This window comes from Centruroides vittatus, unplaced genomic scaffold (genome assembly GCF_030686945.1).
Source record: "Centruroides vittatus isolate TY-2023 unplaced genomic scaffold, ASM3068694v2 contig_1168, whole genome shotgun sequence".
NCBI lineage: Eukaryota > Metazoa > Arthropoda > Arachnida > Scorpiones > Buthidae > Centruroides > Centruroides vittatus.
The window spans coordinates 385305-411732 of NW_027120749.1; the positions used below are offsets into that span (position 1 = coordinate 385305).

General features: G+C 29.9%; 2 protein-coding genes and 2 non-coding genes across 7 annotated transcripts; 3 read left to right on the forward strand and 1 right to left on the reverse strand.

Annotated features, from left to right (window-relative positions):
• The first annotated feature begins 3455 nt into the window (after nucleotides 1-3455).
• On the forward strand, nucleotides 3456-4948 carry LOC136982493 (zinc finger MYM-type protein 1-like). Its single transcript, XM_067278994.1, has 2 exons — nucleotides 3456-3933; nucleotides 4188-4948. The coding sequence occupies exons 1-2, from the start codon at nucleotides 3456-3458 to the stop codon at nucleotides 4946-4948; spliced, it is 1239 nt and encodes a 412-aa protein (XP_067135095.1).
• Nucleotides 4949-6461: 1513 nt separating this feature from the next.
• Nucleotides 6462-6533, forward strand: TRNAG-UCC (transfer RNA glycine (anticodon UCC)). Its single transcript has one exon. It is a non-coding gene; the product is annotated as a tRNA-Gly (tRNA).
• A 10542-nt stretch (nucleotides 6534-17075) lies between these two features.
• Nucleotides 17076-26064, forward strand: LOC136981746 (uncharacterized). 4 transcript variants are annotated; one of them, XM_067278127.1, is made up of 3 exons: nucleotides 17076-18682; nucleotides 18809-18934; nucleotides 25521-26064. In XM_067278127.1, the coding sequence occupies exons 1-2, from the start codon at nucleotides 17449-17451 to the stop codon at nucleotides 18919-18921; spliced, it is 1347 nt and encodes a 448-aa protein (XP_067134228.1). In that variant the 5' UTR covers nucleotides 17076-17448; the 3' UTR covers nucleotides 18922-18934; nucleotides 25521-26064. The 4 variants fall into 4 exon arrangements, with proteins under 4 accessions (XP_067134228.1, XP_067134235.1, XP_067134211.1 ...); XM_067278134.1 differs by lacking the exon at nucleotides 25521-26064 and having other exon boundaries at nucleotides 17079-18682; nucleotides 18765-18901; XM_067278110.1 differs by having other exon boundaries at nucleotides 17080-18934.
• TRNAR-UCU (transfer RNA arginine (anticodon UCU)) lies at nucleotides 25154-25226 on the reverse strand. The gene has a single exon. It is a non-coding gene; the product is annotated as a tRNA-Arg (tRNA).
• Nucleotides 26065-26428: the final 364 nt, after the last annotated feature.

A 26428-nucleotide genomic window follows, 5' to 3' on the forward strand; every position in this document is an offset into this window, starting at 1 on the left:
GATTTGATTTACGTTATATCTTTTTATAAAACAGTAATTCCCCGGAATCAAAATATTACAATCATTTACCTGTTAAGTGAGAAATAGTTAAATGACATTTCGAATCAGGAAGTGAAAAATTAATTTAGATCATATTCATTAAAGAAATTCTAAATGTAACTGAGTGTAGGACGGTTTACTGTATTTCATCCGGCTGTTTGACCTACCTAGAAAAGGAGTTCACCATTCCGGGACTAAAGCCATTTTTCACGTTGGCAAAGGTGTATAAAAATCCCGTTGAAACAAAAGTAAATGACTGAAATAGTAACTTTTTGTTCTCGAACGTATTCTTATTATGTCTGCAGTCAACACAGCATTATCTGTTGTAAAGATAACTATTTTCTATATGAATTATTCATTTACGCCTGTAGAAAAGCAGAAATTTTATCCATCTTTCTTGCTGCTAAATAAATTTTTATAGATCTTTCGTTTTTCTTCCTACACCGGAATGCAGTGTAGGAAAAAAGTGTTTTAAAGAATAAATTCGATTTAATTTAGAAAAATTAATTAATTAAAAATCTACCTCTTCCTATTTATATATAAAAAAATATTTCTCAAAAAATTTTTAAGCAGATATTTTCATATTTATAATGGAAAATAAAGGTAATATTTAAAGTATTTAAGATGTCAATAGAAGTAATTGTTCTGCTCTTGACTTCACACAGCGCCATCTGTTAATATTTTATGTAATAAACGAAAACGTTTTTTTGTTTTTCTTTTTGTAGTAATTGAATTCGATACACCTGCTAAAGAGATGCCGAATTTAATTTATTTTACAAGTGTTGCCAAGTAGTAAGATCAATTTTAGAGTATGATCCTGACAAAAAATAATTGTTTATTGTTAAATTAAGCCATAAAATAAAATGAAAATCCATTGTAAATGATAAATGAAGCGTTAATATAAATATAAATGAAGTTAGTTTTGTATGGCTGCGATTATGCATTGCCTTGATGAAAACTAAAGGAAATCATAAAATATTCTTATTACGAATATAACGGCTATTGCTAATGTATTACGATACATTCAGTAATTTTAGAAAATGATATCTGTGATAATCAGCATGTGTAGGACTATTAGATAGAAAAACAATCTTAGAAACTGAAAAAATATGTATTCAATATAATGCATAATTAAATATATTTAACCGACCATCGAATAATCTATACGGATATTGGCTCTGTCTGTTCTCTATATGCTTCAAAATTCATTGGCTCATTGGATCGCCAATGAGTTTTTTATAATTACTCTATAGTACCCTATTCTCTAGATTACCATAAAACTTCAGCATTCCCTCGATACTTAGTGATAAATAATGGTAGGCTAAAATAATCAAACTTAACATGGTTTTCATTTTAATGTTTGACCTCAATACCTTACGTCGGATGTTTTCTAGTAATAGAAAAAAAAAAAAAAAAAAAAATCAACTTTCTCTATTACTAGAAAAGATGCCCGATGCTAAAATTCTTGTTATGCAATACTCATAAATTTATGTTTTCTTTTATTCTGTTTTTTAATGTACTGTACAGTACATAAGTAAATTTATTTTTATAAATTGTTTTCGTTATGTTTTCTTAAAAATGAACCATTTAATAGGAGGGAGGTAAGTTCTTTGTCTTTTGAGCCATTTACCTCTTAAAATTTATGTAATAAATGATAATAAATAAAAGCCTTAATTAATTTTATAATAATAACACGTATTTACATCTTTATAATATATACAATAATGAACAATAATAAGAATTAAGTGATTAATTAAAATCAATTTTCATTTATTTAAACAACCCGAAAATGTCCATTTACTGTTTCTTTATCGTAAAAAATAATTAAAAAACCAATTGATTATTTTCAATATTGTTCAAGATGTATTCAAGTATATTCAAATTGGTAATTGGTATGATTTTAAAGTAATAAAAAAAAACATATTTTCGAATAAATTTGCAAATATAATAATATTCTCTAAAAGTAATAGTGAATTATCTATAGAATAATGCCATTAAAAATGTCAACTTTTGTTCCTTTTCTGGTTTTCTTCTCAGTTGAAATTAATTAAAGTTCTTTTCGGATTTCAGTTTGGATTACGAAAATTATAATATATTTAAAACAAATAGTTATACTAAACTTTAAAAATTTCTAAATAAAATATTTAATATTTGTTGTTTTATTTAGAAGTATACATAAATATTTTTCCATTTATTATTGTTTTCGTAAAAATTTTTCGGACTTTTGTTAGTTAATAAAATCATTTCACAGAGATGCTCACTATAACAATGGTGTCAAAATTTTTCGATTGGTGGGCCAAATTGCACATAATTCCTAGATAGGAAAGCCGTGAATATTTTGTATTATCCATATATACAAAAAGTAGGTCTATTTCTAACGCTTATAAATTAAGTGATGTGTTGAATAAGTACATTCGCGGGCCGGATTTGGTCCGGGGGGGTTATAGCTAGACATCACTGCACTATAATATCTCAGTCAGTTCTAGGTTCGAAAAATATTGGAAAGTTTAATTACATATATAATTATCATATGCAAACAAATGTTCGAAGAAAGGTTAAGAGACCTGTAATGGCTCCTATCCCTCTGAAATTATTGTAATGTTATTTTTATTAACAAAAAATAAAATCTTTAAGACTGCTTTTTATTAATAAAGATACAGTTTATGTATTTCATTTGTTCAAAAAAAGGGGCTAAAGAAGCCCACTCTATTCCTGGACCCAGGGGCGGACTAAGGCCTAGGCAACCTAGGCACGTGCCTAGGGCCCGTAATTTTTGGGGCCCGAAAATTAGGTTTTCAATTTTTTAATTTTTATAATTAATTTTTATTTTTATTTAACAGAAAAACGTGATATTCATAATTATTGCTGAAACGTATCCAAATTATGCCGAATCGTTCATTGATAAAGTCGACAAGTGTGGACGAGCGTTCCCGTGCTTATGCATCCACGCCCGCGAGTGTCGATGTGTGTAAATACGATCGAGCCTCGCGCCTATCGAGCCTTTACTATGCACGTGTTTAAAAAGTCAAACGTAGCTATTTAAAATCAGTGTCTCCTGAACGTATTGCATCTTATGTAAGTTGTGATTGAAAATTGTGCAATTAAGACTTAAGTACCTAGACTTGATTGCAAATAGATTGTTTTGGATTCATAGTTAATACTTTCTGGAATTCCTAAAATAAAAATGTAAGTTTTCATAAAAGTATTACATTATTTAATTAAAATAATATATAATATAAAATACCACAAATTTTGATTTTGTTTGTGATTGTGATATTGAGTAAAAATAAATTTAATTGAAGATCATTTTCTTTTTTCTTTTTAGTACGTGGTCTTTAAAATGAGTTCCTATAAACATTTAAGTGAAAGTGGAAAAAAGAAAACGAAAAGCAGATCGAGATAAAGTGGCAAAACAAATGAAAAGATCGTTGGACAAATTTTTAACTGTAGATGGAGAACAATTACAGCAATCGTCATCATTTTCACAAATTTCACCTGCTCAAACTCCAGAAACATCATTTGTGTCCGAAACTATTCTGCAAAAAGACCAGCAGGAAAAACCAAGCAATTCCGTTTGTGAAGATGAAACAAAAGGAGAAAATATAAATTTAAAATCATTTCAAAGTAATGATGAAACTAAGAGTTTTGTAAACGATATTGCATTATGGCCAGAATACTTAACTGACTCCATGCGAGAGTATTATATAAAAAATCCATCAAAATCAATAAATGGATCTTTGGAATCATCTTCTATTCGATGCAACGAAGGGTCAAAACAAATCACAAGAAAATTAACTATTGCCTCCTTCTTCAGAACTATTAATAGCGGGGAAAAAGTTAAAAGAGATTGGTTGGCTTATACTGAAACCAACAACTTATTGTACTGTTATGTCTGTAAATTATTTTCCAAGCAAACGACGCTAATGACAAAAGGGACGAATGATTGGAAAAATGTACATAAAAAATTGTCAGAGCATGAAAACTCCAGTGACCACATTAACTCCATTTTAATTTTTATAACAAGATCTAAAATTACCGGACGCATTGACGCTGAACTGGAAAAACAAATTATAAATAAAAAAAGTATTGGAGGGAAGTACTTAAACGTGTGGTAGCGACAATAAAATTTATTTCTTCATACTCTCTAGCGTTTCGTGGTAAAAATGAAGTGCTTTTTAGTGAAAATAATGGTAATTATATAGGTGCTTTGGAATATTTATCCGAATTCGATCCATTTTTGCGGGAACACATGAAAAAATGTGCAAACTGCGGCACCGGTACTATAAACTATTTGTCGTCTACAATATGTGATGAATTTATTTCTATTATATCGAAAGATTTACAACTCACAATAGTGAACGAAATAAAGGAAGCCAAATTTTACTCTCTAATTATTGATTCAACACCTGATATATCTCACGTAGATCAGCTGACCGTCATTATTCGCTATGTTCTTCCAAGTAGTATAAAAGAAAGATTTTTGGGATTTCTATCTATATTTTCTCATACCGGTGAAAAGTTGGAGAAAGTTATTTTAGAATTTTTAAATAATATAGATTTAGACATCACTAACTGTCGGGGACAGAGTTATGATAATGCGTTTAATATGTCAGGTAAATATAAGGGACTCCAATCCAGAATAAAACAACATATTTTTTCTGCCCATTTTATACCATGCGCAAATCATTCATTGAATTTAATTGGAAACGCTGCTGCCGAAAGTTGCATGGAAATGACCACTTTTTTCAATATCGTTCAGGAATTGTACGTATTTTTTTCAAGTTCTACACATAGGTGGAATGCATTACAAAAATTTTGTAAGAGCAAACACTTGAGTATTAAACCTATTTGTGACACCAGGTGGTCTGCTCGTTCCGATGCTGTGAAATCCTTAAAGGAAAATAATTAAAGTTAATATTTTTTTTGTTGTATGCGATTCTTTAATTAGCAACATTAAAAAAAGATCTGAGGGATATAAAACTATTAACAATAAATTCAAAACAATTTTTCATGATAGTGATGTTAGTGACTCTTCAATAGAGGAATTAAAATGTTCTGAACAAGATTTAAACCTAGCAGAACTGAAAAATGAAGTATTACAATTTAAGACTTTTATAAGTAAAGAAAATATTATTTCGCCTGTATCCATGTGGTCATTTATTCAGGAAAATATTATTATTTCAACATTCCCTAATTTAAACATAATTCTGAGAATTTATTTAACCCTTCCAATATGCAATGCAAGCTGTGAAAGATCATTCTCAGTAATGGCCAGAATAAAAAATTTTTTAAGATCCACATTAGGCCAACAAAAATTAAATAGTTTATCATTACTTTACATAGAAAAAGAGTTATTAAATAACTCTATTAATTATGACAAACTAATTGACGAGTTTGCAGAATTAAAAGTGAGAAAAAAAGCAATATAACTAATCAATCTGGGTATATTTGTTTAAGTATTATTGTTTGTTTTAATAAATTATGTATATGTTTGTTTGTTTTAATAAATTATGTTTATTTAATTTTTGTACATGTATATTATTTTTTTCCTTTTTTTTCTTGGAATCCGATAATTAAACAGAACTACATACTATATACTATATGCTTTAAAACCAAACTACCAAACGCAAAGTATGTGTCATGACTGAAAAATAGGCCCGGAATTACAATGTTGCCTAGGGCCCGCTTTAGCCTTAGTCCGCCACTGCCTGGACCCCATACAAACTCTCTACATCCGTGTAGGCCTATATAAAAATACGATACTATTAAATTTTTTTTTCTAACTTTTAACATAAATTTAATCTACATGAATACATGAAATTAATAATAAAGTTAATGGTTTATTAAGTTTATTAAGGAATAAACTTAATAAACCTTGGTTTATTAAGTTAATAAACCAAGGTTTATTAACTTTAATACAGCCTATCTCTCTGTATTATTCGGCATTAGACTAATGTTATCATAATAGTTTATGAACCATTAAATCGATAAATCGTATTATGCCTTTGAAATAATTTATGGTTAACCAGCATCTCGTAATATCTCTTACGACGTCGTTTGCCGAATTAACTTCTAGAATCATTATTAGGCCTATGTAAATAGAGCATAGGTCTACCATATTTTATCTATTCAGTTGGTTTACATAAATAATAGGTGGATATAAAATAGTTTACGAATTTCATTCAAAAGGAAATGCTTATAGAACAAAAATGCTACAAAATCAAGGATTGGTTTTGATAAATTTTGGAAACTCTTGCAACTGTAACTTATTAAACAAGCATTTCCATTTGTACCATTAACACGTGAGTAAAAAGTATCATAACGTCTTTAAATTGGTAAACACTTAGACTTACAACCAATATCATTTACCAGATGAACTGATTTACTTATAAGTAAGTCCTTTAAGTATGAGAAAACTCGTAGCGACGGTGGTATAGTGGTTAGCATAGCTGCCTTCCAAGCAGTTGACCCGGGTTCGATTCCCGGCCGTCGCAGGTAAATTTTTGCTTTCAACTTTTTTGTTTTGAAAAAATGTTTATGATTACTTTTTTATTATCATTATAAAATTTTTATATATTTAATCACAACTAATTAAAAATTTTATTCATTATCATCACATAAAATAAAATTCATCTAAAGCAGCTTTAAATTTTTATTTACGATAATTTTTTTTAATATAAAAGAAAATAAATATTTGATATAATTATTAAAATGAATTCCAGATTTATGTAAAATTTACAATACCAGAATAGTGAATAAACTAGCGCCATCTGGTATTCAAAGAAGTCGTCAATTTTTTTCCTACACTTTCTTATTTTGTCAACGTGGACATTAATCATTAACAGGACACGTTGACAAAATATATAATAAGAAATTAAATAAGGACAGTAAGGCAATAACAATTTTTTCCTACGCATTCAAAATCTTAAAAATCAAACCCTTATAAGATTTACTATATCAGTGAATACATAATTTTTTATTTAACGATAATTTAACTTATTATTGTTAAAATTAATTGTTTTTAAACTTTTTTTATTGCATCCTTTGTATTATTAGCTTGTCTAAATGGAGAAAATGCCAATTAAACTTGCTAAAATATCTATAGCTATATCAGGATGCTATTATGTGATTTTATAATAAAATCCTGATATAACTAAAGATATAAAAAAGTAAGAAGTAGGATGAAATTTACTTTAACCTCACATAATTTTAATTCTGTTTATTTATTATGTATATTTGTTTACTTGTTTTTATAAAATAAAAATTTTTAATATATATTTAAAATTAAAATTTTAAATATTTATTTGATTATTGACCGATTTGGATAAATTTTTTACTATAAAGTTTTATAATATTCTCTTGGAGAAGAAAAACTAATTATATTATAAAAAAATTTATTCAAACTGACTAATAAAATAATATATTACTTCTTCAATTATAATTTTAATTAATGGAATAGTATAAAAGTACTAAAACTTGTACATTGGATAAAATCTGAATATGTGATACTTTTTATAAAGTATCACATATTCAGATTTCGTAATCGAAATCACAATACATAAATAAATAAAAAAAAAGTTGTCCCGTTGTTTTTATCTTCAAGGATTAGTCAATCTTTCTTGTTCCGGTTTCATTGCTCTCTCTCTCCATCTTCTTAATGATCTTCTGTCTGTTTTCCCAGTGAGATTCTATAGTAAAATAGCCTTCATTATTCTCTCTTCTTGCATTCTTTGTATTTGTTCAAGCCATTGTCTTCTATATTCTATAACTTTGTCATTTATTTCTTGAAAGCATAATTCGTTTTCTTACGTTTTTATTTCTTATTCTATATAGAACTCTGTTTTTAAAATTTTACGTTTTTGTTGTTTATATTCTCTGTTTGTTACTAACTCATATACAGTAAAAGTATCTTAAACTCTAGTTTAAATAATCAACAATGTGTGTGTTTTCTAATGTGTTCAATGTGTTGAATAGTGTACAAAATGAATGCTGTAATGTATAATTTTCATATATATAATTGTATCATATTTAAAATTTAAAAAGCATATTGCGATGATTGTCTAAAAATTTGATGAATGAACTTTATACGAAATACAAGAGTTTAGAATAATATTTTTGAATTAAAAAATTCATTTCAACATTATTTTAAAAAGCCAACTATTATTAATATCCTATTAAAAAATAAAATATAAATAAAGGAAAATGACCATTATTTTGCTGCTGAGAAAGATAAATATCATGTTATTAAAACAACAATAATGCATTGTTTATTTATTTCAATTTATATTTCTAATTAGCACATTTAAAATGTAAAATTGACACTAAAATATATTTTATCAATCTTCAGTTCTTTAAATGTCACGATAAACTAATTTCTGTAATTAATTACAAATTAATGTTTATATTTATAATAATTACTTTTAAACAATGGTGAAATTAAGAAAATACTATATATATATATGATATAGGCCTAGTCTATATTAAATTCCTCTTGTGATTTAATGTAGATTTTATTTATTTTCGTTACAGTTAAATAATTATGAGGATCTTTAGGAATCTATATACGAAATCGTTCATAAATGGCGTAACGCTATTTTTATACTTTTCAACTACATTTTCCCGTAACGCTGCATAATGCATTTCATATATCCGCTCCCAAAATTACGTAACTCATATCCTCGATCGACTCTTTTAATTGCATTAAGCGCGGCGTACTGAATGTTACATTATTTTATTAATTACGTAAAAAGCAGTGACATAAATAGTACAGTTTGCTGTTCAACTCTTCGGAAACAAAAATGAATTATTCTGTTACCGGAGGGTTCAGATCCTAGCATTATGTAACATTTCCTGTAATGCCTTGCAACGATTATCTGCATACCTACCCATCCACATAATTTAAAAGAATAATTTAAAATTATTCGTGTTGATTGGCTGAGAGAGACGGTTATTTAGGAAAAATTATAAAATGTAAAAATTTTAATAGGTAAAATAGAACCGGTGTAACGAATCCGTACTTGCCGCCATTATTATCCTCAGAAACAATAATTTTTATCTTGACTATAAACACGAAAGAAATTAGGAAAGTATATAGTAAATATGTAACTTCTATCAAAATATGTGCAATATTTAAATAAAAATGTGCTATAAGAAACTAGAAATGCTCGATTAAATCTTCGAAGAGAAACAATGGCAAAACTCCAACATCGCTCTCCAGCACTTCCGGTTTGCTGGACAGCGATGTTAGAGTTGTATGATTGGCAGAATATAGATCAAGAAACTCCGATTCCGATTGGCTGTGCGAATATAAATAAAATCCAGAGCTATCTTTTATTTAAAATTATTTAGTTCTGAAAATTATTATAAGTTTTTAATATAACTATTCGAGCATTTACAACGAGATTACATTTTTGAAGGAAACGTCGTAAATGGAATGCAAGTATTTGAATAGTTACGTCACATCCCTTTCACAAATTATATTTCCATAAACAAAGCTGTATATTAGTATTTTTTACATAAGCACACGTTTTATTAAATAATATGTATTGTAATTGTTTGAAAAGCAACAAAAATTTAAAATTAGAACACACGTTGAGTAAAAGCTTTGTGATATAAGTGTTTGATATTTATTGAGGTAATTATACACTATTATTTAGAATTATATCGACGCCAGTTTTGTATTTTTTCTTTTATTAAGTTTCTTCTTTTTTTCCTTTTTTTTAAAAAAAAGATTGTTTATAGCGCCTATCTTTTTATCTACTTAAATTTAAGAAAACATACTTTAATAAATTCATAACTTTTCCGTTACGAACTTTTTGGTATCATTGCTAGAATAGTATTTTAAGAAAATATTTAATATTTATTATAAAAATTAAAACTGATAATTTGTTCGATGTAAAAAAATTTTCTTCAAATGCATAAAGAAAATGTCATCTAATTGATCAATGTCTTTTAAAAACGACTATGAAAATTGGAGAAAGAGAATAGTTTTGATGAGCTCTCTAAACCGAGATTTTCAGATATTTGAAACTCTCTCTGAAATTTGGAGGAGAAAAACAAATGCTTTTTTCTTAAAAAAAATAATATTGATAATAATCTTTAAATTGAAACATTGAATGGAAGGAAAAACGTGAAAAGAAAGTTGCGCTCAAATCCTATCTGATCATCGAAAATGGTGATATTTGTGACAGATTAATATTAGACGATCCGAAAAAATATTATTTTACGATGGATTGTTCTTTGTTTTCTTATTCTGATATATATATATATATATATATATATATATATATATATATATATATGAGGATGTTTGTTTGTTTGTTCGCTATACACTCCTAGGCCGTTCGACAAATTGCTACGAAACTCAGTAGTAACGTTTAAATACTTCTAACTTAGATCATGTCGTACACTCCACCCACAACATCGATTACATTTCTATAAATCAATTAATTTTTTTTTTATCAATATATTCGATTTTCTAAGTTACACGTAAAGCCATCTATCGGCAAAAAAGTTAACAAAATAATTAACTAAATATAATTCTTACAAAAAAGGATAAAATTTTAAAAAAATATACTGTATATTATATTCACTGAATTACTGCGACAATGATATAGCGCGAAATAGATGCGCCATTACGCGATTTCCGCGACAGGTAGCACAGCACTTGCCTGCGTGTAGTAGTGTTTTGCCCCTGTACTGTACTGTACATCATACTTTTCCTTTAACAATAGAGCCGTGCCAGTTACGTATCTAACTCCATTTTCGGGGGAAAATTTTTGTATCGAAATAACGTGACTTGTGGTACAAATCGGAAGTTTGTATATAGTTAATCCTTTTCTCTTAGGATTTCCATGTCTGGTCTCAACTTTCAACTAACTCCGTTCTCGATATTAAGGAAGGACAGAGACGGATGGACAACTGGGAATTTATAGCTCTACAGTTTTTTCAAATTGCAGCCCAATAAGTTTACTCCAGTAACCGAATGGAAAAACCATCGAACACCGGTAGTCTGTCGTGGGTTCGCACATGGCCAACGGACTGGCCGAGTGGAGTTTTCTGGATTTTCTTTGTGTTAGTAACACTTTAATTGGGCTAACTGTACATAAACGTCTTTCCGAGATGCATTCCCCTCGGCAGATCGCTTACGTGTCGAGTTGCGGTAACCAAATAAACCAAACTACAGGTATACCTCGGCTTACGTCGGTAATTGGTTCCAGGAGAGGCGACGTAAGTCGAATTTACTTGTGTAGTTACGACGTAAGTCGTAGTTTCGACTTACGTCGTAACTAAACGCCAATAATGGAGGAAACGCCAATAATGAGCACTTAAAGACCGCTAAATAAGACGACAACACAGAAACACAGATGTTTTCATGGTTCGTTCCCTAGGATTTATGATGATTGTATTAACATTTACTGTAAATGTACATATTTTAATATGATTTTATGTGCTTTCAACGCTTTTCTAGTGATATTACTACTTCAATGTTTATGGCGGACGGATTTAAAGTCCAATAAACTGACTTAAACATGATTTTTATTTTTCCATATACTTTTTTGACAAACGACGTAAAATGGGGAACGACGTAACTCGAGAGGGACGTAAGTCGAGGTATACCTGTAATTCTAACGAGCGATTATTTATTGTGACATCGTCATAATGCAGGGCAGCAACTTTTCATCACAATGTTCTCAATTCTTTTAGTAGTGGTCTTGCCCCTGTACATCATACTTTTCCGGTTAGCAATAAAGTCGTGCCCGTCATATATCTAACTCCGTTTGGGGAAACATTTTTAATCAAAGTAATATTACTTCTGTTCTAAACCGGAAGTTCGTATATAGTTAATCTGGGCTTCCTGCCCTAAGCTTTCCACATCTGATCTCGACTTTCATCTATCTAATTCCTTTCTCGAGATTAAGGAAGAACAGATAGATAGGTGACGACAGTGGAAATTTATAATCTACAATTTTTTTCAAATTGCAGCCATAAACGCAATATTTACGAGAACACACTTCCCGCATGGTTTATACAATCTGTTGCCAAAATTTTTAAAAATTTATTATCACATAAAAGCAATTATTCAATCATTTTTACAAGAATTTTTATTTTTTATTTTAACAAGTGATACGAAGTCTTAAGGACGTTAAGGCTTGCAATTCGATCACCTGTAAGGCCATCACAAGTCATCTAACACGGATTGAAAAGTAATATTAATAGTAGACCAGTATTAATTAGTAGTTTTTGACCATCCTCTCCTCCGGGAGGAGGTGAACGACTACTTTTGGTCAAATTAACTTCGACTCTCTTCTGCAACAGTTCCTTCTTTCTATCAGACCAGCGGTGTGGTGGCATTCGAATAGGAAAATTACATAATATAGGGTTACCGGCCAACACAAGATATGATTTAAGTGGTTTTCGAGAGTGCCGAGTTTTAATATTTAGTTCGTTTTTCGCGAAATTTGATCCGTTGGCAGATTACCGTTTGATATCCGGTTGTCAATGGTACAGTTTCCTAGAGTTAACGTTAGAAAATATTATGATGTCTGAAAAATTTAAGATATATTTTAACCCCTGTCTACTTGACCATTGAATTTGTGCCCTTTTGTACTGTCGAGTATCACTATAAACAGGGCCGTGCGGTAGATTTTTTCAGTATGATGCAAGTGTTCGAAATGCCGCCCCTTAAATGTTTTTCCTGTAAAATAACCTTCGATTGTAATTTTTTTAACTGCACAAAATGTACGAATACTACTTTTATTTTGAAAATATAAACTACTATAAAATATTGATATCAACTATCAACTACAGTTTTACTCTTCTAACTTTAACTTTAGCAAATTCGTTAATTAGGGATGTGTAGTTTAGAGTGACAGCCAATGTAGATTCAATAGAAATTAATGATAAATTTCTAAGTTTTGTTTGGCTTATTGAACTTCTTAAGTTGTGTTTATTAATCTTAATTTGGAAAAACTTCTTTCCCCACTAGCTACAGAGACAGGAAGTGTTAATAAAATTCTCACAGCTACAACAGTATTCGGATACAATTATTTTGGCTCAAATTATTTAAAATATCCAAAGGTTCATAGAATATGGTAGCATTCGAGATATATCACGTGATTCTTTTTGAAGATTATTTGTCTTTATATCTGATTCATTTTCGACCCAAAATATTGACTGGAGACTGATACAATAATTTTCTAGCCTTGAGGTTTAAAATCAATAAAATGTCATATAAAAACTGAAAATTTTTACTATGGGTTTCCAGAAGCGTGTCTCCTGATATGTTCTTCCATAACTGGATCAAACTCAGAAAGCAATTCTACCAATTTTAGCAAGTTTCCATTATTAGGCTGAAACAAATGTTCAGTTGTTCCACGAAAAGCTAAGCATTATCAGACCAAGAGTCTAACTATTGACATAATTCTTTTTACAACTCTTTCCAATGCTGAATTTCTATATCCACATTTCGTTGATATTCAGCGCCAATAGTTTTTTTTTTTTTTTTTTTGTTTTAATCGAATGTCCAATTCTTTCATGCTCTAAAAGCATTTCTGTGATTTACAGACTTTTCGTGCATTGTGGGGCTCGGAAGATTTCATCAGTCAGAATAGCCTTTTTTGGACCAGTCACTAATAGCAGACGAATTATCAAATAAAATACAGGTTTATAAATATAAGGCATACCTACTAAGTGCATTCGGTTTATGGTATGCCCATCGAAAGCACTTAGGCAGAGGGTGCCGCCTGATGCGGCCGCCTCTCTGCATCATAGCACGGCACGGCCATGGCTATAAACATGACAATAGACTGAAATAACCAAACTCTTCACACGGTTTTCGTTTTAATGTTTGCTATATTACAGTATTTGAATTATATAACTACGAATGTTATCTTATGTAAGGGTTTATCACACGGAGTGACCAATCTAAAACGTTTAAAAAATTTTTTATTCCTCTACTGTACACAATTTAAAGAATTTTTAAAATTTGTCAGAATGGGCAAATGTTTCATAATGTTTCATAATGTTCTTTATGAAACTACCGGTATTTTAATGGAAAGTACTAATAACGAACGATTATTTATTGTGACATTGTTACAATGCCGGCTGCAATTTTTAATCATATTTTTAATTTATTTAATTTAAAATATATGCTGTCCACCTCAAATTATTAGTAGTGTCTTGTTCCTGGACATCATACTTTTCCTTTAACAATAGAGTTGTGCCAGTCATCTATCGAACAACTTTCAGACGAAAATTTTTGAATTAAAATAACGTGAGTTTTGGTTTGCATCGATCGTTCTTATGTACTTAATTGGGACCATTTGCCGCAAGGTTTCCATATCTGCTCTCTTCTTCCATCTATCTAACTACGTTCTCGAGATTAAGGAAAGACAGACGGACGGACAACATTCATAAGTGTATTCATAGGTGTACAGTTTTTCAAATTGCAGCCCAATTAAGTATCTAGAAGGAAAACACTGAGAGAGATACTTCTCTCTCGAAGTGTTTTCTACTGGATGATCATCGTTTGACCGCCTCTTCGCTCCACTCCATTGTTTCTGTGATCTAGTTTCAATGTTATCGTAGTCACATTTTCAAGTTATTGCTTACATGTTGGTTGATTACAAGTTTCAAGTAACATTTTGTTTTTATTCAAATGTTGAAGAAATATTATTTAATTTTATCTTTATTATTATTATTTTATTTACAAATATTTAGTTTATTCGTATACATAAAAGAGAATATTATCTGAATATGTAATTTATTCCTGATATAGACCTACATCTCGAAACATCTGACTTTTATTGTGCATTTATTTGCTGTGCTTATACATTTGTACACTATATACCTCTTTAATACTACATTTTACTTTTATATAAATTACAAATAAAATTTATTTGGATACGAAAAGTTTTAATTTTTTATATTTTTATAAGATATTTTATTACTTTTATCGTAAATAGTTTATTAAAAATTATGATGTGATTTTATGACAAATTAATTCTGATAGAATATATAGTAATTCAATAGAAGCGCATATAATAAGTTCTCGAGTTTTGTAAATAACATAACATTTAAATCTTAATCTATAAATCGAATTGATAGTATTAATTTTGATATATTAGAAATCTATTTCTCTTAGTTTTTCCTGAATACTGTATTTTTCCTATCGTACTTTGACGTCGGATATCTATCGCCATTTTGTTTGTCGATGAATAAAGAAACGAAGAAAGACCTCGTTTCTATATTTGGTAACTTTCCAAAAAGCCAAAGGATTTCGTATTACATTTTAGCTTAAGGAATTTCTTTTTAGAATTGGTTTATTTTGGCATTAGACAGTTTCTTCCGTAATTTTTTTTTTTGTTTTTTTTTGAAATTCTGGCAAATGTAACGATATAGGTTGTGTCTGAAAGCGATTTACTAGTATTCGGATAAATATTCAATTAAGTTGTAAATCTTTCGCCAATTTTTCAGTCGTTTAGAAGTATTTCGTTGTAAATGCTTTTTCGCGTAAAATTAATTTAAAATTAGTTCGTAAATACTTTTCAAATACTGCTTTTTATTTATCGATGCCGTATAAGTCTCTCTACTTCCTCAGAGCCCAGGGCAACTTGCTCGGTTTTCGTAAAATATCTATACAGTGTACACAGAATACATTAAGATGTAATCTATTCCCAATTTGTTAAGGTACTGAGTATGAATTGCATTTACGATTTAACGTTTTATAAATCATTTTGAAGCTTATTTAATACATATGACCCCTATTGCGTCTATTTTGCTATTTCATTTCATTTAAAATAAATTGAAAAGAAAATGCCCTGTGGTGATGGCAAAATCTATTTCCAATTCGTTAAAGTACCAAGGTTTTATATAAATAAATTTACAGTAGAGAGTCGTTAATCCGAATCAATTGGAGACTAGGGTTGTTCGGATTAGTGATTTGTTCGGATAATCGATTATGTACGAAAAAATATATTAACCTGTTCGATGTTCAAATTTTTCTCCGTTGCGTGTCGCTTCGTGTTGAATTTTCGTCGATTTTAAGCCTAACGAAAATTTTTATAATAATAATCGAGGCTATTCTATCGTTAAAAATTATTTCTTTATTTTTTACAAACAAAATAAATATATTGAAGATTATAAAAACATGAAAATTATACTAGAAGTAAATCTAGTATCAAAAAACGTTCGATTCAGCACGACACAGTCCGATTGAAAATCGTTCGGATAACCGACGATTCGGATTACCGGGGTTTGGATTAACGACTCTCTACTGTATTTGCTTCTTTATTTTCCCTATTTCTTTGTAACTAGCAACAACTTTTTCAGCCATTATTTGCTGGGTACAACTATTATATATAAAAGTATGTATATATAATGCATATATAATTGTTTATATTACAACAATGTTTATAAATCAATAATAATAAAAATTTTATTTATTTTCTTATTGAATTTATACCATATCAAACGTGATATATAACTTTCAAAGTTACAGAAATTATAGTATTTTTAATATACTATATTTTAATATAAAGTCGCCATATATGTACGCTAGATGGCGCCAGTAAGTAATATTGTTCATTAACAATAAAAAAGGAAAGGAAACATTAGTGCATATATAAAATGTTTATATTGTATTATATTATGTAAAAACTTTAATCAATAAGTGCGAAAAAGCTAAATTTAATCATATATTTGGTATTTACGAGTTAACTTTCGCGCAGAAATTGAGAAAAAATGATTTTAAATCGAACCAATTAATAAAATTAAATGAATCGACTGAACAAAATTTAAATTCAAATAATTTTTAAATTTCTTATCGTAATTGTGGTTGGTTGGCCTTTGTCACGTCATCAAAGCGGAAACGGCGATTGTCTGTCGGTGATGCATTCGTTTCTTTTTATTTTTCTGAAAAATATTTTTTTCTTTCGCATTGAACTGAACAATTTCAAATTGATCATTTAGCGAAGCGTGAATGCCATCTAAGCGAAAATTTGAAATTGAATTTATTCCATTTGAATACTTTTGTTTTTTCCTAGACGTTTATTACTTAAAATATTTGAGAAATTTTCAAATTATTTTACGCTTTATTATCTGAAGTTGAAATAATCATAGAAATTCTTTTCACTTTGAAGATTCTATCAAATGTTACGCCTTCTTCCGATCCGAAATGCTTTTAAGAGAAAGGTAAACTTTCTGGATGGCAAGTTTAAAAATGAAAAAAAAAATTAAATTAATTAAAGGAATTTAAAATAATAACATTTGTTTCCGTCTGTTCGTACACCGTCTTAGCTGACGTCATCCGCATCGTCCAATACCGACCAGGTAGGAGTGTAAACTTTTCTCACCTGCCCGACCGGTTTTTCTTATGTAGTAGACCTCAACAGACAAACGAGCAAAAGCATGGCCACTACACCGATCTGCAGGTGTCGTGTCCTCTATCTGGGATCGTCCGTGCCTCATATAACCAAAGATGGACTACAAGGTATTCAAGAGCCTTTGAGAGAATTATATCCCGAACAAGGACCTCTAAGTGCTCGTGGAATAGACTCATGGTTGAGTGTGTGGAGTAATGGACTTTTGTTGGAAAATGTGGACGAATCACGACGTGAAGTCACGCGCTTTTTTCCGGTGGAAACTTTACATTATTGCGCTGCTGTTCGCTATATGGTGGTTCCTGGAAGTGGTGCACAAGGTGTGGAAAAATTTCTTCCTTTGGATAGTCCCTTTGGTCATCGTGCCGGACAAAATTCTGGTCATCCTCCGCTCTTTGCTTGTATTCTTAGAAGAACAGAAGGAATCAAAGTATTAGAATGCCATGCTTTTATTTGTAAGAAAGAAGCTGCCGCCAATGCATTGGTTAGGTGTTGTTTTCACGCTTATGCTGACAATATATATGCCCGTCAAATGGAAGAAAATCCTTATTATCTCGATACAAGAAGATCCAGATCTATGTCTGGCTTAAACACATTGGAAAAAGTCGAGGAATGGCGTAGAAGTCACGACGATAAATCAGAATTTACTACCAATGGATTTAGTAATGGAAACGATATTATAAGTGATAATTCACAACAAGACGATAATTATAAAGTGTGGACTGGTAGACCACATGTGGAAAAAGAGGCCATCTATTCTGATGTGGGAGGCACTTTTCGTAGCAATCAATCTATTACCGCTACTAAGAACAAACCTCGGCAGATGATATTACCCTCTCGGCCACCTCCTCCTTTACCGGTTGAAAACAATAAAATGAAACCAGCCAAGAATCTCAAATCCAAGCAGGAATCAATGTCACAGATGACAAACGGTAATTATTACAGATCAGTATCTTCCATGGGAAGACCACCTCGTCATCAGAACCAGATATACGCCACATCGGGTCTGTATACAGAAAGAAGAAATAAGCGGTTTGATAGGGCTTATTTAGCAGCAGAAGAACCCTTATATATGCCTTCTATCAGACCTACAAGTCCAGTATCATCATATCAACCATCTGCATTTCCACACGAGCAATATTACATGCAATTTAATACTGCTCCCCGTCATCATTCTAGAACACCCAGAAGAAGAAGACATATAGGACCGGAAAGCCCTTCTGAGCCTTCTCAATCGGAAGTGGATTCTCCATTTAATACAGGTATCTATAAAAAGAAAGGACATTTGAACGAACGGGCATTCTCTTACTCTATACGACAAGAGCACACTTCTCGTTCTAATAGTCTAGCTAATTTGCAATTTTTTGCAAATGGTGATGGACCTTCAGGAGTTCAAGAAACCCAAGCAGAAGTAACAAGGATGATGGCATCCGTGGACCTCAATGGAAGCGTCATGAATGGACACGGAGGAAGAAAAAAACATTCCAGTCATAAAAAATGAAATACACTGCAAAGTAAGTAAAGTTACTCATATTAAATTTCATTTAAAGACTAATAAAGTGTAAATGAATAATGTATAATTAAAACATTATTGTTTATTAAAATATTTCACATGTAAAAGTTCTAAACTTCCATTTAAAAACTTATATTTGACTATATAACAACTATAGAATTTGGAACATGCAAAGTTAATTGGAATGAAGAAAGTGAAATAGTTTTGTATGTAGCAGAATCAAAACTAGTTTTAACTGAATTTGGAACAATTTAATCTGGAAAATACTATAATATTATGCTGTAGTAAGTTTATATAGTAAGAAATATACAAAGTGCTTACTTATGTTTAGTTGAATTGATTTAATTTTTTTAAGCTATTTCTTATAAAAAATACAAGAAACCCATAATCTTCACCAAGAAATAAACTCTGTATTACAACTAAATGGTTATTTAATTAATACACTTTATAATATATATATTAATTTTTAAAACAATTTATAACTTTTATCTTATCAGGTAAGGAATCCAAGGGGGTTTATGATTTGATAATATGAATAAAGATAATTAAAATAAATGCGTAGAAATCGAATAAACATTATTTACACGAAGCATAATCAGCAAACATTATTGCAGTAACTAGTTTCTAATTTCGTCAACAATTTGCAATAATGACTGTTACATTAATTTCTATATTTGACGTTTATTTCTATTATTATTTATTATCTCCGAGTTTTTTCGATATTATTAAGCATTTTTACAAAGCAAAGTTTTATATTTTTTCCATAGAAATTAAATAATAACTGACGACAAAACTTTATAATATTTTAAAATAAATCTTTTGAATACGCCATGACATTTATCAGGAATCGTTTAAATGATTGTAAAAGATATTTAACGTAAATACAGTTTCTATTTATATAAAATTTATTTCTGCATTTAATATAATAGCTATGCAAAGTTCATTGTAAGTTTTTGAAAATTAAATAATACACAATTCTTGTTAATACCTTATATAGCGAGCTACGCAAGTTTTAGGTTTCGAAAGCAATTACCAAACACAGGGCAAACCAGGCTTACGTGATTCTTAAATATATTATTATTTTTTGATGACGTCATTGCATGACATAATTTTGTTTAGAACTTTGGATTTGATGACAAGTAATTATCCAAACGAATCTAGTAATAGTGATAAAGCGATATCGGTCTCTACGCAATTTCGAAATAAGTTGCAGACTGACGTAAACAAAAAATACGAGGAACAAACTCGTTTTTAAACTTTTTCAAGAGCTGAGAACTACTTTTAAAAAGAATGTTTGTTTTTGTATTCATAATTTGAAGCAATCATTCGAGTAAAATGTTTAGAATTTTTTTTTTCCCTGACCAATTCATTTTTTTCCATTTGACCTTCTGGAATGGGACCAAGAAAGACGAACGCAAGTGATAAGCACCTGGAGGAGAAACTGGATAGACAAGCCAGGAACGATGTTTTTCTAAAGGCAGCTGTTCCCACCAATACAATGCGGGCAGAACGTTCCATTCAAAACTTCGTGGTAGAAAAATTAGAAAACAGAAAATCAATGTCGTCCATTTACCCTTTACTAGCGAAATAAAATTTGTTTTCCTCATTCGAGATAAATACTTAAAACAGCTTTTATTTTTTTCCACAAAAATCAAGTTGAATACACTTTAATCGGTGAAAAGAAAAAAAGCACAAAGGGTGAAACGTTTCTAGACCTTGAATTATGGACTATTAAATCATTTTCTAACGTTTAGTAGTGATTTAAGTAGGTCGCGTAAGGGCAAAGAGGACGTACAGTAGTTAATACAGAACTTACACTTTTCTTTCGACTGCAATAACTTTATTAATTACCATATTTAACTTTTACTTTTTGTTTAATATTAGAATGACTAAAATTGGTTCTTAAAACGATTTTCTATAAAAATGTAGAATATATAACTCGGTATTAAGGTGTTTACGTAGTTAATTTAATTTTATTTCGACAAGTTCTTTTTCTCTTTTGATTAACTTATTGTTTATTACAAGTGTTTAACGAATTAAAATTTATAAAACGCGAATAATAGCTCCTTAAAAGACTGAATTATCTCCTCGTGGGGAGGAGATCGCTTTTAAATTGTCTCACTCCCAAAGTGTTCAAAAGCTTCGCCCAACTCTTCTATAAATCACGTATTTTCTGTTAAATTTGTTCAGGAATGAAACATTTTTCTTTAATTCTGCAATAATTTTCGCTTAACTTGCCAAAACAGTGAAATATTCTACGAAGATTTTACTAGATTTTACCAATATTTTAAAATAGTAATGAGAATTAATGTTTCTCGTAGGAGATAAATACTAAGATTTGTTATTGAAATCTTTTTTAAAATAGAACACAATAGTAAAATTTAGTGATATATGAAACAATGTTCTATCATCCATCCATAAATTTCTCACTTGGAGACAATTTCTTTTCTTTGTTTTATTAATCTTATTATTTTTTTAACCTGAAAAATTTATCTTTTGTCTTCTAAGAAAAAAAATGAATCACGTTATTCTAAATTAGTTCATCAGTTAGGGGACATTTACTATTGTTTGTTTATAAAGCGCTATTCTAAATTATGTAATGTAATTATTAGATAATTAAATTGTAGAATATATTTAAGTAAGGAGAGCATTAAAATAAGATCTTAGATTTGTTATATTTTAAATTAAAATAGATTGGGCGAGAGAATGTATTGGATATCCGAGAATTCGTATTGGACAGAAATTACTTTTAAATCATTGCAATTATGACGAAGGGTCATCACACTTCGTTGACAAGTAGAATTTGGCCATAATAATTATATCTGAAAGCGGAACGAAGCACTGATGTGTATGCTGAAATACAGACGGCGTTTCTTAGTTTTGGCACTACAAAATGATATTTGTTTCTGGAGCGAAACGACTGCTGTGCAGCTGTTTCTCGAATGACGCTAAATTATTATTCTTAGCGTTTAGCACTTATATAATTATTTTAATATATTTAATTAGTGTTAATTCAATATGTCAAAAATTAATGTCTTTTCGATAGGGTGCAGTTCTCTTTATCATGCTACAAACACGTTAATAATGTTCAATAAAAGCGGGCAGAACACACAGTGGCGCGTTATCTTATGGGCAAAAGGGGCAATTGCCTCGGCCCCAAAGCAATCTTTTACAAGAAAATATTTCCCCAAAAAACTTCCCTCGAAGAAAACTGTCTGAAGTCAACACTGTACACAAGGCCCCCTAGTTCAAATTTGCCTGGGCCCCATGAAGCTATAACGTGCCGCTGGTCCAGACACACATGATCAGAATGGGCCTTAATATTCTGCTCTTTAGATCTAATTATATTTAATGTTTTTCGTCGAATCGGTAATATAGTTAAACCTGCATGTGAGAATATATAAAAATACATAACCTGTTATAATTATTTGTTGTTTTAACAATGGCATAAAAGTATAATGTTACAAGGTCCCACAATAGGAAATAAATTCAGTTTAAAAACAAAAGCGCATATTTGATATTGCGTAATTATCCGTTGCATGGTCGTGCCCCCGCAGGCTGTGTTTTGTCAATGATGAAAGATTGGAGTGTCGCAACTCGCCATTGAAACGAAGATCTAAATAAATATGTCATGCATTCAGTTCAATTGCTAAAGCTCTGGCATCGATTAACGCTAAATGTACTTAAAAAAATAAACATTAATAATTTTTGTTCCGAAATTAAGTGAGTTACGGATCGGGTAGACGTTCTCCGGAAGGTTTATTTGTGTCTTCAAAACTTTAAAAAAGTAGTAAAAAGAAATTCTACTATGGTAGTAAGCTCTATTGATTTCCGAGAATGACAGTTTTGATAACTCGAAGAGGAGGCCCCGCCGAGCGAACATTTGCCAGGTCGTCGCTCCAGAGGTCGTTACCGAAGCTATTACAGAAGAGTCTTCGATCGAGTTCTTCTCCCCCCAACCATGACAGGCCGCCTTGGTGGTTAAATCGTTAGCTACCGGAACATATCTACAGGGGGCGTTAGTGTGTTTGTGCCCTTCAACATTGAGATTGATAGTTCTTTCACTTTTCTTTGAAATTAATGTCATTCCAATAGAATTTCATCACAATTCTGTCAAAATAAACTGAATTGTAACACTTCGAAATTGTTTTGGTTGTAAAACATGGATCGAGTTTAGCAATATTGTAACATTATCACACGTGCTCTAGATAATTAAGTAATTCTAAATATATTTTAAAATAATTTTTGAAACAGTTGGATTAAATCTACCATGTATTAAATGTACGCTACTATAAACTAATATATGCTATTCTTTTTAATCTATCGATACGCTTAACTTGTTAGGCGTGTCGTTTTGATTAACAAGCGCAGATAAAATCTTACTTTCTAACAGATCTAAGTGATATTCTTAATGTGAAGAGGCTGGCGAGGAAAACACTCTCGCGATATATAAACATTTCAGAATCTTATGATTGTAAACAAAATCGATGCTTCGAAACTAATATGGCGTGACATCCATCTTATACGGATACGGCCCAATACGCATCACCAACTACGAGTGGGACGAACTGTCATTTCTAATCCAGCATCTCGATTGCTTATCATCGGTCTTACAGAAGCAATAAAGTATTCGTACATAGAAAAAAGTTAAGGAAATTCAGACACGAAACCATAATATTTCAATTGGTGAAATTTATAAAGTAGATTCCTCTACATTTCTTTATCTTATACATTACAAATATTAATACATTTCTCTCACTATTTTTAAAAATTTATTTGTTAATATTTTGCGATAGATCTTAGAAAATATAACTTATAAATCAAAGATAGGAGTGTCATTACAACTTATTATTCTCGGAATTTGCACTCAAAAATGATATCTTCAATTAAATATGAATACAGATCTACAGTATTTTTCTAGCATTTATACTAATATAAATGATACTGTAATGAAATAAATTCTTAAGAAATCAATTCGATTTCTGGAAAATTTGATGGAGTTAAATAAAAATGAACGAATTTAGAATATTTATAAGAACGATATTTAAAATAATTTATTGCCGTATGTTGTAAAACATTATTTTCAAATAATACAGTGAATTTGTGATATTACTGAAATATAAACATATCCAGAATATTTTTAGCAACGCATTAAAATATGAAACTTTTTAAAATAAATAGTTCTATTATAAAACAGTTGGATAAAACTAATCATTAATCAGTGGCGGATCTACTATGAAATTTATGAAGCTTAAGCTTCAGGCCCCTAATCCCGGAGGGGGCCTGAAGACCTTCTTTTTCGGATGTTGCTCTATTATTGCTGGTTGCAAAGGGGGCCCCTTGACAGTTCAACCTTCAGGGCACCAAAAATGTAGGTCCGCCACTGCCATTAATAAGGATTTTTACGTATAAAGTCTTGTCACACACATAAAGAAATACATTTATTTCCTGCTATGTTGTATTTTTTAATTTTATAAATGCCAATTTTTCTAGCGGAAATTAGTCATTAGCCTTTTTAAATCTCATAAAAAGACTGAACGACTCGTTTATCGATTACGGAGACAAAGGTCGATTTTTTCCCATTCATTTGTTACCGAAATAGATTAAGATAATATCTAAAAGGAGCAAGGACTTCAATTACTTTTGAAATATTTTAAATTAGGATATTATTTTAGAAATTTTACACCAAAAAGTCTTATTTACTTGATATAAACTTCATCTCTAAAGTCGTAACTAACTTGTTCATGGATACTATTTTATAATGATATTATTATTATTATTATTATCATTACTATCAACAGGATTTAATAATATTATTACTATTATTAAATTAATTCAATTAAGTAAATAGTTATTAAAAATTTCATGAAGTGAGACTTATAGTTAAGTACAATACTAAACAATTTAAATCGTGAATAACTTTTCCTTTACACTTTCTTTCACGCTTATATTTAGTCAGCTAATGTTTATTAAGAAATAAAAAAGAGAAACTTTTGTAGCGTAATTTAGGTCAGCTCGCATACTTGATTTGCAATTAAGCTTTTAAATGACTTGCTATAGATGAAAAAATTTAGCAAATCAATTTTAAAAAATGAATGTTATCGCTTCTATTAATAATATTGACTTCAGAAATAGTTAACGTAAAGATAGAAATTTCATTAAGTAACCACAGAAATGAAAGAACTTTTAGTTTAATTAACGGCAAATTTATACTAAAAAGCATCCCTGCCGGGATTCGAACCCGGGACCTTTGGATTAGAAGTCCAACGCGCTATCCACTGCGCTACAGGGACCCACGTAACAGTTCCCTTCAAAACACTTAGTCAAGGTCACTTTATCGACGTAGAAGGGTGAGGGTATGGGAGCGTATTCTAGGATGTAAACAACCGGAAAGCTTTGTATTTCTAAAGCGTGATGTCATCTTAACGAAATTTAAAACTTCTATTCAGACTTCTTAAAATCTAAGTTAGTTTGATAAATCGGTTATTTATTTATCTTTAATGAAGTAATTCTATTAGTATTTTTTATAATGTATTCGAATCCGAATAGATTTACAAAGATTTATTTACGAAGTAGTTTCATTCCAGAACTTGGCTTGGGGCAAAAATTCTTTCTCAGAGGTGACTTCCTGAACCAACTTGCGCTGCAACTACGCCTATGACGTCATCTAAGAGGAATGCGAAATGCCGAAGCTATTACTTGCGCTACAAAGTAGCGGTATCTACAGAAAAATAGTTATTTTTTTTTCTTCCTTTATTTTTAGAGTTCGGGATATTTCCAACAGAAATTATTCCAAGAATTTCAAGTTATAGTTTCTTAAGGAAGAAACTAATTGGACCTACGCTCGATGACGTTTTCCATTGAGAAATTCCACGAACGATCAAGAACGGAATTGTTTGATTTCTTTCAAAGGAACAAAGTTTGTTTTTATTTTGTACATGAAAAATAAAATTCCATATGTACAGGTACAACGTTCATTTATAAAATGTTAAAAGTATACCCTCGAAAATGTTTCTTAAACTTAATTGCTTACTCAATACTTGTACGTCTTGTATCTTGTGTATAATAATAATAATAATAATTAATAATAATAATAATAACAATAATAATAAAAGAATATCTTAAACCTCATCTCAAATTGAACTATTTTATCATTAGGAATAAGTTACATTTACTTTAAAAGTAATATAAAATATTTATCACGCTTGACTTTCCGTAGACTTTTCCTTGAATTAATTGAATAGAATTCTCAATTGTTTACTTTTGCTGAAACACCAGGCAAAATTTAAATTTTATTTGCAATAAAATTATAATTACAAAAAAAGTTTATATTTTTAATAATGCAGAAAATTTTGTTACTAAATATTTAATAAAATCAATATTTGTAACGAAACGGCAGTTACATTTTTTGAAATTCTTTTTGAAGTTTTAAAATATTTGTATCGAAATCACATTACGAAAATATTGGATTGTTTAATCATTATTCTCTTTATTC

Coding starts and splice junctions, on each gene's coding strand:
- LOC136982493 (XM_067278994.1), top strand. CDS start 3,456: ATGAAAAGATCGTTGGACAAATTTTTAACTGTAGATGGAGAACAATTA. Junction 3,934..4,187: donor CTTATTGTACTGTTATGTCT/GTAAATTATTTT, acceptor CATACTCTCTAG/CGTTTCGTGGTAAAAATGAA.
- LOC136981746 (XM_067278110.1), top strand. CDS start 17,449: ATGGCCACTACACCGATCTGCAGGTGTCGTGTCCTCTATCTGGGATCG.